The 16,034-nt window shown below is 45.0% G+C and overlaps 1 protein-coding gene across 1 annotated transcript in view; it reads right to left on the reverse strand.

Annotated features, from left to right (window-relative positions):
• Positions 1-16,034, reverse strand: part of LZTR1 (leucine zipper like transcription regulator 1) — a 36,001-nt gene that overhangs the window by 2,145 nt on the left and 17,822 nt on the right. Inside the window, exons 10-19 of the mRNA XM_030965902.1 lie at positions 12,623-12,733; positions 11,363-11,455; positions 10,365-10,460; positions 9,135-9,318; positions 7,130-7,299; positions 5,140-5,296; positions 3,724-3,850; positions 2,497-2,646; positions 2,180-2,285; positions 1,416-1,496 (exon numbers count right to left, since the gene is read on the reverse strand). Of these exons, the coding sequence (XP_030821762.1) occupies positions 1,416-1,496; positions 2,180-2,285; positions 2,497-2,646; positions 3,724-3,850; positions 5,140-5,296; positions 7,130-7,299; positions 9,135-9,318; positions 10,365-10,460; positions 11,363-11,455; positions 12,623-12,733 (1,275 nt within the window). The remainder of the gene's footprint in view (positions 1-1,415; positions 1,497-2,179; positions 2,286-2,496; positions 2,647-3,723; positions 3,851-5,139; positions 5,297-7,129; positions 7,300-9,134; positions 9,319-10,364; positions 10,461-11,362; positions 11,456-12,622; positions 12,734-16,034) is intronic.

The raw sequence follows: 16,034 nt of genomic DNA on the forward strand, positions 1-16,034 counted from the left end.
CCAGCCACGTTTTGATGAACACTGTTCTACCAGTCAACAGTTTAAATATAAAACATTTCCCCACATCCTGGTGAGGAAGTACAGCTGAGGAACGCCCTCCAGCTCCCCTCGCTGCCTCCCAGAGTTGTAATGTCCATTTCCCCCTGAACATTCTGGGGAGAATCACACCTCTTTGTCTTGCTGTGGCCTCCACTGGGAAGTGATTCTGTGATATTTCAGCAGCCCTCAGTGGCTGCAAGGCACTGACCCCAACCCCAGGGATGTCCTGGACATGTCCTGTCCTGTCCAGTGGGACCATTCCACATCCCTGTTGAACTGGGCTGCTCCACAGGACTCATGGGGCCAGAAGAAAACAGACAAGGATGAATGAAGGCAGGGGCTGCAACCTCACGCTGTGAACTCTCCTCTGGGAGTGATTTCTGGATGCTGGCTCCACTCTCAATGCTTTTTGTGCAATTTCAGTTATTTCTGAATGTAAAATGCGTCATGCTCCAGCAACTTTGGCATTTAATGAAGAGCCTGAACACCATCCTGTCTCCTCTCCAGACACTAATGGGACATAGCAGTGCTCTTCTTCCCCAGGAGGATTGTGAGTTTAAATATACAAAGCAGAGCTAGCTACTTGAATATTAACTAGGGAATTATTATCAGTATGTGTGTAGCATCCAGAAATCCCAATTCCTATGATTTATCTACCTATTTCAGCCATGCTAATAAGCTGAGCAATGAACTGATGACATGCTGGGGAACTCTCATGGAGGGATCACATCTCATAGGAACAATTAAATGACAATATCCTTATTCTCTCAAGTGAGGACTGGAGTATCAGCACATCAGGCTCTCAACCTTTCCTGCCATGAATGCATAATCCCATCAAAACAGACCCACAGAATTTTTAAGATTGGAAAGGACCTCTAAGACCATAGAGTCCAATTGTTGATCATGGAAATCACAGAGAGCCCAGCTAGGACATGGTAATTTGTTTTAGAGCACATGACAACAAAACATGTATGACAGAGAATACTTCAAGGGAGTGTGAGGAGCACACTGATAACTGCTAGTGAGGGAGAGATTTGTGCCCTCAATATACAACAAACTTACCCTGCTATACACACACCAACCCAACAAGGGCATGGCACAAAATTAACAGTTGGAACAACTGGAAATGGAAGCAATTTTGGGTAACTTCTGCTTGGAAGGGCTTCACATTTCTAGACTAGCTTGTTCTAGTCTTTAATTTACTTTGGTGTGAGAAACATGCCTAGCAGTCCTGTCAGTGAGTGTCAGGAACATGCAGCCAGCTCTCAGCTGTCTCACATGAGGAAGAATTAAACTGATTTCTAAGAACATGTCTTTAACCAGGGCAGTGACAGAGGACAGCAGCTCTCAAAAGCCACAGAAAAGATGCAACCAACCTTGGTGAACTGGTGAACGATGATGTGCAGGCAGTGCCTCTTCATGTCCAGGGCCTGGGTCTTGTCAGCTGCCTCTAAAATCTAGAGCAGGAGCAAAAATGTGATTTCTTTTCTGCACAGCTCAGATGCACAAACAGTCCTGACCCAGAGCAGGTAACTCCTCTTAGCTAGGGAACATCTCCACTTTGCATTACAAACTGAATATTTTCTGAACTATTCAAAATTAAGCCTTGGATTTAAAATGTATGGAGTCCTCAAGAACTAATCAGCAGGACTTGCTTCTGCTTGTGCTGCAGAGGTTCAGGCTGGCTACCTGCCTGGGAGCCAGCATTGGCTTTCTTACCACAAAATATCTTTTGTTAGCTCAAACTCCACTGCAAAAGCCTGTCAGTATCGCTGATAAAACAAGACTAAAGTCTGTCACCTGCAGACCACCATTTGCCCTGGAACAAATGCCAAAAAGGGTTTGCAGTTAAGTGCTGAGCACGTGGTCATCTTAAAAAGAGCTTTAGAGACACAGTTCTGTAACGGGGGATGAGAGCTCAGGAGGAGCCAGGTGAGCAGCACCTGCTGAACCCTGCAGCACAGGAACAGAAGTGACACAGTACAGGTAAGGAACAATGCTGCTGAAGGCTGGGCTCCCACACATGTCATCACACAGAGCCACTGCCACTGGAAGGGCCTGGGAGTGACCTGGCACTGGGGGTACCCACCTGACCAGCCCCCTTTTCCTCTGACTAACTGAAGTGCTTGGGGACAATTACCTGGAGCACATTCTCCACTGTGACATTCATTTCCAGGTTCTGCTTACAGTAGGCCTGGAGCCTGTTGTTGTAGAAGCCATAATAGTAAGGTGCTGCAAAGAGGTATCTGTTCATTCCATTGAGGAATAAACCAGAAAGAGAAGGTGAGAGCACTGATGGCAAACAAAGCCCTGTGAGGAGTGGGAGTGCAGAGCCTGCTGGTGCCCCCCAACAGACCACCCTCCCAGGCTGTGCCAGGCAACCCAAAGCAAAAAGGAAGGTGACCTGCTGGGCATGCACTCAGACACATCCTCCAACTCCTTGGAATGTAAGGATACAGGGAGTCCTCAGGAGGCATGTTCACTTCTCCATAATAGATGTATCTAAGCATGGACTCGAATGCTTGCTTGCTGGGAACCATTTCACCTATAGAAATGTTCACTTGCCCATCTTCTGGCATGAATGAACGGAACATGGCTTCAAAGTAACTGCAAAGGGAAATAAAACTGATATAACACATTCTGCAGACAGATGGTCTAACCCAGTATTGTTCAAAGGCTGCTACTCAGAACTGCAGCTTCCAAAGCAACAAATTCAAGTGACACCCTGGGCAAAAACACTGCTCATTTATTTTTTCATGTATGTCTGTGAAACTCCAAATATAATCCCCCTAATTACCATCAGAACTACCTGAAATTTGTCTGTTTCTTGAAAATTAGGACACATGGTGCTTTGATTTTTTCTGTAATTTGCATAAGACCCAGCAGAGAGCTTAAAGCATTATGAATTTCCTTGGTATCTACAGGCTGCCAATCACCAGGGCTGTTTTAAGAGCTGTGAAATGCTTCTGGTAAAATACCACAGTAACTAATACTGAATATTGTTAGGGCTTTTTTCTGGGAAAAATTGTGATGGTATTTGAAATAGAAATTTTATGTGAACACTTAATGTTTGGTGGAACATAAGGTGCAGGTCCACAGAACACACAAGTGCAGGACAAATCCACTTCACCCATGCCCTGAGGAGGGAGAACAGCTCCATCATCAGCAGGGTGGACTCCTTTCCCTGCATAAAGCATGAGAACACTCTAGGCTCTGTCATGCACCATTTTTTGTTGTGTTTATTCATAACCAGTCTTAAATATCAGAAAGTGAGAAAGAAAATCAAGTTCCACATGATAAAATACAAACTGTTCACTGTCAGAAGGCTCCTTCTGACCCCAGTGGACATCTGTTGCTTTCCACTTCACTGAAATCACCTCATGTTTTCCACCCTTTTTCCCTTCCTGTGATTTTACAGATGCTTTGTCTTGCAGTGCAGCTTCTCACACACCCTCTGCAGAATCTCTGCAGTTCTAATTTCTTCCTATCTTTCCCTGCTGGGTATCAAATGGAAAAAAAAAATAATCACTGCTGCTTAAAGGCTTATTACACTCATTGAGCAAAGCTGCATCTTAACACTTCATGCAGATTTAAGTTCCTCCCTGTCTTGTGAACCAAGCCAGCTGAGCACACGCTGCCCAGCCCTGCCCTGTCCTTCACTCACACTCTTGGTGCAGGGCTCACCTGGAGCGAGCTGCCAGGATGGCTTTGTGGGCTGGCCGTGGGTGCCCGTCCAGGAGCAGGATGATATCACAGAATTCAGTCCCAGCTCCTTCCAGGTAAGCCTTCATGTCCTGAATTAAAGATGTTCCTGAAATTAAACATAATGAAATAAAGACATGATAGTTCCAGCTGACCAGGTACTATCCAACTAACACATGGCCAAGCCAGAGCTCCAGCTCCTCTTTCCTTTGGGACTCTCACTGTGACTTTGAGTCCAGTCCTTCCTCATAATCTTGGAGCAAAATGAGCTTCATCCTTCCCCACCACAGCTGATTCCCTACTGCCCCTCCCAGAACCAAACCTGTCAGCTCTGCTTTCTGCCACTGACAGCAAACTCCAGCTGTGGCCGCATGGACAGATGCTCTCTATAGATATGAAAGCTGATTTTTCCCCTCTCTTTGCACTATTCCTAACCACAAGGAATATAACATTTTGTGTCTTAATGAAAAATCTTCCAAATCAGCAGCAAAGGCTTCTTTTATCCAATATTTTAATCAACCTTTGTAAATATACAACTGAGAAATAGAGCACATCCAAGTCTGCTCCAAACTCACTCATATTTTCAAAGTTCATCTTTCAGTTTTTAATATTTGGGTCTCTCACACCATTCTAACTCTGGATACAGAACTGGCTGTGCCACATTCCCAGCTAGTGCACTTCACCCCCCTGGGACAAATGCCAGACAAAGCCTTTCTGCTTGACCTTCCAGGACAAGCTTCCTTCTCTTTCTCTTCAGTTCCCAATTATTTTTGTGCAGCACTCCACACCAACACTGCCAATGCCTTTGAACTTTGTGGCCTTAGAAAATTTCATTATTGCATTCCTTGTGTCGTGTGTCAGGATGTTAAAATGTTGAGTAAGACTAGTCCCAAATCAGCCCCTGATGAATTTCACAATAAAACTGTAAATCACATCTTTCTCTTCTCCTCCATATCTCCTGTTCCTTTCACACAGGCACACAGAGCAGTGCCTCATTCACAAGATCCTCCTCCTTCCTCCTGCTCCTCCTTGGTGAACACCTTCAAGCAGCCTGTTTCCCTACTCAGCTTTGTCACCCTACAGTCACAGTGACTGTCCACTGCCTTTTTTTGGATCATTCTTTACACCATTCTGCTCCTTCTCTTGTGTCTCTGAACAGGATCAGGATGGTTTATTGCAAGAACACAATCCCACGTACATTGATGGGACGCTGTTCTGATTGAACCTCACTGGGAACAGAACTGTTGTGCTCTCAGTCCAGGAGAGAGCCTGAGCAGTTATCCCAACTGGGAACTGCTGGGCTGCAGAGTGCTCTTCCCATACACCTCCCCAGGCTAAACAAGCCATTAGCAAAGCCAAACCAGCAGCTGGAATGACCCCACAATGGAGGGAGGTTACCTATGTCCAGTGGCTGGTCAGAGTGGGTTCGGACAGGAGGCTGCTGCTTTCTCCGCACAATCTCCACAATGAGAGATGAAGAAAGATGCTCAAACTCCTTCATCATTATGACTTGATTAAAATGGGATTCCTTCACCACAAAGTTCAGGCAATGTTCCTTAAAAATACACCAATATTAATTAAGAAATTGATGGTTTATTGTTTGAAGTCATCTTAGAGCATCCCATAAATCTTACATGTTGCATATGCCATCAACCATCCTTTCCTTTGAACCTCCACATGGATCCTCCGCTGGAATTATCCAACAGTGATATCCTTATCCTTCCTAAAAGACCTTTTAGGCTCCTCCTTGAATAGAAAATTCAGGACAATTCTAAGCATCTAGAAAAATTTTACTAGAAATATTAACAAGGAAGAGATGAACTGCCCATTGAGCTACTCCAAAGCTTTCTAAAACAGGAATCTCAGGAGATACTGAAAACTTCACGGAGATAATGAAGATTGGTTGCTACCTCATAGTAACTTCTAACATAATTAGACGCCAAAAGTTAATTAAAAGGGTGAAAAGATCTTAACTCTTGACACTCTCCATCAAGGGTCCAAAGAGCTTACAGGATTCCTTGTGTGGGTTTTGCCCGAACCTTTTCCATAAAAGCAGAAAAGAGTTCAAGAGCTCTGGAAGGCTCTTGTGTAATAAACTTTTACAAAAATCAGTGTGGTGAAAAGGTGATAAATGAACCAGACCTAATGCTAAACAGTTAAGAGACCAAAAAAGGGCACTTTATTTCCCAGTATGAACCAAGGCTTCCCCTCATTCCACTTTTATAAGCAATCAGTACAATGTACACCAGCTCACCATAAGGTGGGTACAAGTTCACCCAAAGAATCATTACTATTGTCTGTTTCTGGCAGTTTATTCCACCTGGGATCCAAAAGTATCTGTCAGGACTCACCTGTGAAACATTTTAAATCATGACTGGGATTCCAGGAAGGACAGCTTTCTACAGAGGACCCACCCATGAGGACTAATGAGCACCTGAGCAGACAGGATGCCAGCTCAGGGTGGTCCTGCCCAACTTGGAGCCATGTGCAAGAGCTTCTGTCACTCCAGAGGCAGCCAGGGCAGGTGGGGGCACCAGATCCACCAATGCTTGAGCTTCTGGGCAGCTGATGGCACCACGATGCCATGCACCAAAGGCTGTGTCAGCATTCACACACTTGCTGCTGGCCCTGCTGCTCCCTCCTGGAGGCATTTCCTCTCCCAAATCCAGAGCACACACAGTGCCTGAGGAAGTGCTGGTGCACACTGCTTTCTGCAGCCTCTCTGTGCTTGCAGACACCAGCAATACAGAGCAATACAGTCACTGGTGTGCACAGGCTGAACATCCTCAGCAAGTACTGCACAGTCCTGCTCTGCCTCTGGGACTGGGGGCAGGAACTGCTTCCCTGCAGGTTCAGCAGAGCTGGCTCTGGGCACTGCTCTGGGATCAGCAGAGCCAGCACCTCTTAGGCTGCAGCCAGGGGTCAACTCTACCCTGATTGTCACCCAGCAGCCAAAAGCCTCTCACCCACCACAGAGACAGAATCACTGGCACATTTTGCTTTTCAGTGCAAAGGCCTGAGAACAGAGTTTAGTTTTTCTGTCTAGAAAACAAAAGAAGCTATCTGCAGTGTCAGTATATATAACACAGCAAGACCAGGAAATGCACTGGTTCCATCTTGCTGCAGCAAGAGTGAACTGATGAAGAGCCAAAGTCACTCTGCCCTTGACATTCTACAAAGCAGATATGCAAAAATATTGAGCATATATTGAAAAAGCCTACATAATATCACAAGCCACTGTAGGACAACCCATGCTAAATATACTCAAGCAACTGCAATTAAAGGAATGATAAATTTGCAAAAGCCGATACCTTTGGCCAAATGTTAATTACATAACTTTCTTTTTTAAAATTTCTTATCAGTTACTTTGTATGCAGAATGTGATTACCTTTAGCTGATCCAGCTGAAGCTTGTTAGCATTCTCACACACAATGAGCACATTCTGCAGATCTACAGATGCTTCGATATACTGAAGGCAGAGCTGTTCCAGCCGAGAGAGCTTGAAGTTTAAGGCCAGCTTGTACACATCCATAATGAGTAACACATCCTGCACATGACCTGAAATTGCAAGAGGAAAAACTGCTGGAGAGCTCACAGAACAAAGAGAAGAACCCTTCTGAAAGTATTTTTTAAAACAACTGGAGCAATTGGAATAGTAGAACTTGCAGTGGCTGGAGTATTTTTATAGAGAAAAGAATTCCATTCCTGGTTAGATAAAATCTGAATCAATACTAGAAGAGGAGGTTCAAATTTGAAGCATGCAAAAGACCAAGATTTTATGACAATCTGGATCACAATCTTTTGAAACCCTCCAAAGAAAGTGAAGTGATTCTCTAAAATCCCTGACAAGGCTCAGAGCTTGCAGCCCAATTTCTCACAGTGCCCAGCTGCCAACAGCCCTGCCAGAATCTTTGGGTTTTACACAGTATTAACAATCAGCTCCCTGATTCTGACAGATCCTGATGAAGGGACTCTGTGCTTTCACTCCGTGCTTTAGCCTGCACAGACCTGGTCTACAGGGGCTAAAGTGAGAGAGGGCAGAGGAGACCCTTGTAGGCCACTGCAATGGGGCTACTGGGACACCAACTCAAGGAATAATCCCCCATGGCCTTTGCTTTCCTCACAGGAGATCTCTGCCCATCTGCTCTAACTACTTTTTAATAGAGAAAAGCCCTCTCACATGTCACGTGCCTTCCCTGCGTCTAATTGGAAAATCCCATTTGATGAGCATGCCCAATTCCATTAGCTCAGCCTCTGGATGGCTCCCCAGGGTGCTGCTCTCTGAGCTCAGAGGACCTACTAGGAATACAAATGGGCAGGGCAGGGCCCATGGAGGATCCCAGCAGAAGGGGGAGCAGCAGGGAGAACTCCTCATGGGCTGGGGAAGCGGGGCAGGCTGCCTGAGATGCCTGTAACAATGGGAAGAGCTCAGGGGTCCAAGCCTTCCCTTGGCCTAAGACTGTCCCAAGGTGAGGGTTCTGAGGATCAGTGAATGGCTGGGAGCAGGATCTGGCAATGTCAGCAGAATCCAGGAGCAGTTCCCTCACCCCCAGTCAGTGGGATCATTCTCAGACAGGCCTCCTCACAGGGAGAGCATTGGCACAAATGGACACATATCACTTTTTAGTATTTAGTATTGAGAATTATCTTCGCAGAAAGCAAAGCTCTTGGAGTGAAGCTGAAGCAAAGCTCAGTGCTAGGACACTGCACCTCACTGTACTTCACCAGGCCCCATGGCTGCAGCTTCCCCAGCCCCAGCAGCTGGAGTTCCTCGCTGTATCCAGTTGTATCCACCCCCCTCCCACTGCCCACAGCCCTCACCACTCACACAGCCAGGAGCTGGATTCTCTGTGTGGAAGCTGTGAAATCTCTGGCTGTTAATTCCTCACCCACAAGTGTTTTTAACTCAGAGAACTTCAATGAATGCACCAAAAGGATTTTTTCCTTTCTTGAGGCATTCCTTCAGATTGGATTTTTAACAGGTGATAAATACTGGCTTGCACACCTTTCTGTGTGGGCTCAGTTTAAAATGCATCAAAACAATATCAGAAAAAGGAAATAAGCCAAGCCAGGATAAGATACATGGTCCTTCCAAGCAGGATGCTGTGATGTTCAAAATACCACAATATTTTTGTTTGTTTGGGTTTTTTTACACCTTTTGGAATGATCAATAACTTGTTCTTCCTTGATATTTGAAAAGAATCAGAGGAATTAGGGAAAAAAAAGCGTAATTAGTGCTCTCTGATAAAAATCTGCTTTTTGTTTAATCTCAGGTTAGTAATGAAGTGCTCAGCACAGGACTGATCACCTGCAAATGCTGGATCCTGCTGTTTCTGAACACGTTTGCCCCCCTCCCCTCCCGAGTGGCAGTGTTAGTTCCCCCTCCTCCCTACCTTTGCGGGGATACTTTATCTTATCTGTGTACAGGAACTGCATGAGCACCTCAAAGGGCTGCGCCTCGGCCTCTCGGATGGGCACTTCCAGCAGTGGCTGCAGTCGGCACAGCTTGACATTCCCACCAATCCCATCCTTCTGGCATGTGCTGTGTCCCTCCTCTTCAATGTCTTGCTTTGATTTCTAGTGAAACAGACAAACCACCCAAACATGGCACAAGCCTGTGCCAGTTCACACAAGTTACCACCAAGGATCCTTTTCCTTACTCCACATTCTTCAAGACTCAGGATCTCTTTAGCTTCAGGATTATCTTGAAGATAACAAAGAATTCATGTCTTAGACTTAATGTTCCACATCCTGGGACGCACATGGATGAGAACACAAGTGAACTCCTGGATACAGACCAGGAGCAGGACATCAGAGCAAGGTAGGAATGAACTGCACTGAACTCACATTTCTGCCCACAGCAGGGACAGCCTCACTCTGTGAAGGAGGGACAGGTGGGAGTAGATTCTACAAACCCTGCCTTGCAAAGGCAGAGCACAAAGTGCTGCATAAAAGTATTTTAAAGCATGCTGTTACTTCAAGTTTCACTTTGACAGCCTTTTCCCACAGCCTTTCCAGTGGCAAAACAATTAACTGGGGGGCAGTGAGGCATCCACATCTTACTCCAGACTGTGTGCTACTATCTCCCCAAAAGCCATTAAATGTTGCTGCTGAAAAGCTTGAAGTAGTCAAAATTAATAGCCAATGATTACAAGGCACCAGACTTTCACCTCTGGAAAAAGTAAAAAAAATACAAAGGTTAAGAGAACAGAGGCAGCTGAAACTGTTACCATTGCCTTTCTTCTCTCTAATCTGTCTGATCTTGTGGGCCATCCCCATGACACAGCTCTACCACCCCCACAGAGAAGGGTACACACACCTCTCTGGGGCATTCCACAAGATTAGACCTCAGACAGCTACAAGAGCTTCCAAGAACCACACTGTCAAATCCAGGTAACTGGATTAACTCTGGCTCCTCCATGTTACACTCCTGATACACATCCAGTAGCCTTAGTTAATACTAATGATCTTTATTTTGCTTGCTCAAGAGCACCTTAGCATCAGACACTGCTCCTGTCCCCAGCTGTCTCAACAGATACTACTTTTCTCCTGACAACCTTATTCCCAAAGCTGGGCAGAATAAGCCTTACCTTGCTACAAGGCTACTTTTCCAAAACACTCACCTGTTTCACCCTCTCCCTGGCCTGCATGATTTTCTTTTTCAGCCACTTGCAGCGAGCGGTGACGATCGCAGTGTGCCCTCGGACTCGCTCCTCCTTCTGCCAAAGGCAAAGGCAGAAATCACATTCAGCTTCTATCCCCAAATCACATGGTCATGGTAGATGGCAGAAGTCACAGGGACCTGGGCTGAATCCCAGGTTATGATACATTTCAAATTAAAGGCAGCCTTACATCTGCTCTGCACATACAGATGAAATTCAACACCTATTTCCCCAAAGGCTAATGGCAAATACCATTTGGGAAAGAGCCTGGGTCACATTCACTGCGTGGAAGCTGCTGTGTCACATATGTCGTGCTTTTTATTCTTGCATCTGATTTTCTGTTTAGTTTTCCCTTTTCAAAACAACAGTATGGTTTTTGCTATTGTTTGACATAATTTATTTCACCTGTTGTTGAGCTCTGAGCTTTGCAAAGCTTTTTCTGACTTTTCCTTTTTGCAAAAGGAATGCAGGTAAATTCAAATTTCTCATGTTTATCTTCAGAAAACCTGTTCTCTGTTAAATGTTTAACTGTTTGCATTACTAGAGAACCATTCCCCTGTACTGCTTTTTCTCATTCTCTTTTATTTCAGTAATTAAAAATGGCTATTGAAATGATAATGGGTTTGCAAAACACTGACCTGCCTTCCTAGGAGGCAACTGGGACCTGGGAGTACAGAGGTCACTGGTAAATTTTCATATTGCAACTCTGTATAACATGTCTCGATAAATTCAGGTTAAGTCAGTGACCCACAGATCTTCTCAGTTCAAAAGATTCTTCTCCATTGCAGCTTTAAAAATTGATCTGGATCAGTGAAACTTACTAAACCAGGCAGACAGTTCACCAGTGATTCATTCCCAGGGTTTCTGGCACAACCACTGCACAATTTGCTTTTTCCCAGCAAACGCACCACACACACAGTAACACCCCCACTGGCATCTCTCCAATAAATTCTACTCACCTCTCCCAAAACAAACTCCAAGTCACTGAACTGTCTGTTTTCCCACAGCCTTCCATAGTCTTCATGGAGAGTGCATTTAGGGTAACAAGAAAACTAAAAAATAAAACCCCACAGAAGACAGAATTAATTTCAGTGGCTATATAAACTTCAAATCTCACATCACTTTGAAGCAGAGGAGCCTGAGGTCAGATCCCCTCAGGGCCTGCAGCCTCCTCACAAGGGGCAGTGGAGGGACAGCTTCAATCTCTGCTTGCTGTGAGCAGGGACAGGACCCAAGGAAGGGCTGGAGCTGTGTCAGGGGAGATTTAGGCTGGACCTCAGGAAAGGTTCTTCCCCAGAGGGTGCTGGCACTGCCCAGGCTCCCCAGGGAATGGGCACAGCCCCGAGGCTGCCAGAGCTCCAGGAGTGTTTGGGCAGCGCTGCCAGGGATGCCCAGGGTGGGATTGTTGGGGTGTCTGTGCAGGGCAGGGGTTGGACTGAATGGTCCTTGTGGGTCCCTTCCAGCTCAGGACATTCCTGATTCTATGATTCTATAACCAAAAGTGCCAAGGTTACATCTACTGTCACTGGATTTTGTTATTAACTCAGCCTCAGTGTAGCACATACAGCAGAATGTCACAAGCAAACCAAAGGGCTTCCCCCACGGTGAGGTTAAGGACAGATAACACAGTGTAACACTGAAGAACTGTCTCATCACAACTTCCACATACGAGGATTCAGAGGCTGGGAGTCTCACCTGCTCCCAGGACTTGTCTGAGGGTGCCATGCAATAAAAATAGACTCGACTGTATGTGGGATTTAATCTAGTGTGAGTATCCTGAATTTAAAAATTTCAATTCCCATAGCTATGTCAGATGGAAGTGGGAGAGCTGCATGGAAATAAAACCACAATACAAAACACTCTGCCCCAGAGCCCTGAACAGGACAGCACATGAAGAGGAACAGCTGATTTTAATGAAATAATACAGCAAATCCCATCTGCTACACTTCCCAATGATTTGTCAAAATTGTCATGATCTCTGCAGGACTTCAGAAGGCACTAGAGGGCTTGACCTTACCAAAATGTCTGCCCAAATAACATATCTCAAAAGATTTTAAAGATAGACATTGACCTTTGAAAGCTGAATCTGAAATACAGAGGCTGCCTGCAAGAAGGACATGGACTCAACACTGTGGAGCTCATGGTGAGCTAAACCAGACACTCCACAAACAGGACTCGAGGAATTGGTGTGGAAGTGAGTATGTTTATCAGCAAATTACCTGGAACCTGTACATCTCTCCACTTCTGATGTTATTGTCCACTGTGCCACCAAAGATGTACATAGCATCCGAGATAACCGCTGCCGCATGGAAGAGTCTCCCACTGGGTAACTGGGGAAAGAAAATAGGGAATAAACAGAAAGAAAAGGACAAAAAAGGCAAGGTAATAAATAAAAGCCTATTCTTCTGCCAAGAAAAAGGATCTGCTATTAACAGATCAACAGTGAAAAGGAAAAATCACAGAATATCTGAATTGGAAGGAACACACAGGGATCATTGAGTCCAACTGTTAAGTGACTGGGGATTGAACCTGCAACCTCGGCATTACAAGGACTGAGCTCTGACCAAGCCAATGCAGCCCAGGGTCACACACTCATACACATACACACACACTCACAAACACACACACACAGACACACACTCACAAACACACTAACCAACACACACACTCACACACACACTCACACACACACGCTTACTCACACAGACACTCAAACATGCACACACACTCAAACACACACACACTCACACACACTGACACTCTACACTCACACACACAGACACGTTCACACACAAACACATGCACACACTCACACACACACTTGCACAAACACACACACTCACACACACTCGCACACTTGCATCCTACGACTGATATCTGCTGTACCTCAGGATTGTTTCCTAGCATGTCTAGAACATATTGTCCAGTCACATTTAAGAATTGCATTCACTGCACCTTCTAATCATAGTGGTACCTACACAGGTCTACCCATCACAGCAGTTACAAAATGTATCATTTACAAAATTAAAGCCAATGTCATTTTCCACATAAACCCCACACATACTTCTAGAAATAAGTAGATTCTGCAAATGTGATCACTGTGCTTATTCCAAATGGTGTCAGCTTATTCCAAATGCTGTCAGGAACTTGAAAGGTGAATGATCATCTACCTCAGCAGGACTGAGCTCCAGGCCTGTGAGCGCCCACCCCCTCCACAGCTTGAAGGGCTGAACCATCTGGCTAAGGCCCCAGGAATGCCCAGTGCTGAACAGGAGCCCAAGGCTGGAGCTGTTGGCAGAGCTGGCACCTCAGAGCCACAGCTCTGGTCTCCATCCTGCCAGCTCCACAGAAAGAAAAGCCCCCCACACTGCAGCTATTTATAGGGCTGAGGGATCACACCATCCCTGCAACACACCCCACCTCGGAGCTGCAGCATCGGGTGATTTTTGAAGAGTCACTACAAGCCAAAGCCACCATGACCCTCCTGCAGAGCACAGACTGCAGTATTTTTACTCATTTCTTCTGAGGCTACACAAAGGTGTGTGAACACATCAGCATATCTCACTGAGAGCTCACAGAAAGCCTTCAAGTGGTGAGAGAAACTTCTTTTTTTTTCCTCTAGTTTGATCAGGCTTTTCGTCTTCCAGGCAGTAAATCTCATTAAATTTTTGCCTACAAAATAAAAAGCCCTCTGGTATAAGAAATCTTGGCTTCTTGTACATATTTATAGACACCACTCAAGTAAAGTCAAACATGAAACAAGATTATGTTTATCTGGAGAGGCAGATTTTCCAGGAAAGCATGCTGACTGGCAGTTCCCATTCCCACCAATTCACCCCTCTCACCACAGTATCACACAACAGCCTCATTTAGCCTGTTACTCACCACACTTTCCATGACTTGTTCCTCTCCTCAAACTACGGCTTTTAAGGAGACAATCCCCCAGTCAGTAACTAGGACATGGGTATTTTTCTCAGATGTATAAACCACAGGCTTGCTCACCTGAAAAGGCACATTTGCCTGTGCCAGTTTAACAAACCCTCTGGATTCCTCTGGATAAACAAATTGCCTTCTGTATTCAGCATGTTTCATGGATACTTTATCAAGGAAACTTCAGAGTTAGCTCTAATAAATACTGTGATAGGTTATGGAATAACACTGATCTGTTAGTACATTCCTGCCTGGACCCAGTTCCATATCTCTCTGAAAGAGGATGAGATTACTGTCAAATATAATCTATTTTCTATGGCCTCTGCTTGTTCTTAGCAATGATCTCATTAACTAAATAAGATGTACTGATTGAAATAATCAACCACATTATAATGGGTTAAAAATACATCTGTCACCCTCATCAACTGGAGCTCCAACCTCATCCCAAAGTAACAAGTTTGCTTGCCAAGACCCATTCCCACACAGCTAGGCAGGCTGGTGTTAGCAGTACTGTAACATCTTTCTCACAACTAACTGCAACCAAAACCAAACCAAAGGAACTGTTCTGGCAGAGCTCAAATGCAGCCCATCTGCTTTAGACTTATTCAGGTAATTTTCCACTTTTTCTAAATAAATAATATTTTAGTTTTGCTTTTCATTAAAATAATTCTCAAACTTCTCTAGTATTTAGTTTTTTTAAGCTGCCATTGAATTTAACAACCACTTTTTTTTTTTTTTAATCAAAAAGCCTTACAGCTTTGAAACAACTGGTGCCAGAAAGCAAACATGAACCACCTGAATATTTAACCAAGTATGATGTACTTGCCAGTCACATCATATTCAACTCCAACAATCTCTATGGAATGCTGTAATGATGATTTTTCTTTTGTAATGGTTGGTACTGGCCAAGGAACCGGAGCTCTGCAGTTACTAATAACGTAAGTAATCAAACAACTTTACTTTCTAAATACACAGACCACATTTTTAAAGACAGAAATGTAAAACATGGAATGACAGCCTGGAACAGAAAAGGCCATGTCCAGTTCTCAAAATATTGTGCAGCTGAGAGTTTCAGGGTGTTTGTTTTACTGAATCAGAGCAGAATTCAGGCCAGCACAAACCCCCACGTGGAGATGACAACACTGCAAGTGACATTTTGGTGCCGCCTGAATGGGGAACAATGCTCGGCCCTCCCAGGACCAAGGATTTGGCCACAGCAGCTTTGTTCCAGTGCAAGGAAGGAAAGCTGGGCCCTCAAGAAAAGATTCAGGAGGAAAGAAAGGTTAATAGAGCTCAGGAGCACAAACAGCTGTTGAGACATTCTGGTCCCCACGTTCCTCATCCACCAATACCAGACACCCAGAACCTGCCCTTATCTTGAATTTTTCACTGGGAGATCTCCCAGGCTGCCAAATCCAGCTGCTGAATACCCTCACCCCAGGCAGAGTTTATAACAAACAGCTACAAAATACCTTCTACTTTGCTAGCCAGGATGCTCAGAAAGGATGAGAGGAAATGGCTCAAATTGCAGCAGGGAGGTTTAGGTTGGATATTAGGAAACATTTTCTCCTTAAAGGGGTTGTAAACATTGGCACAGGCTGCTCAGGGCAGTAACAGAGGTACCATCCCTGGAAGTGTTCAAAAGGTGCACGGCACTTGGGGATATGAATTAGAGGTGAATGTGGCAGTGCTGGATGGATG

This window comes from Camarhynchus parvulus, chromosome 26 (genome assembly GCF_901933205.1).
Source record: "Camarhynchus parvulus chromosome 26, STF_HiC, whole genome shotgun sequence".
In the NCBI taxonomy this organism is placed as follows: Eukaryota; Metazoa; Chordata; class Aves; order Passeriformes; family Thraupidae; genus Camarhynchus; species Camarhynchus parvulus.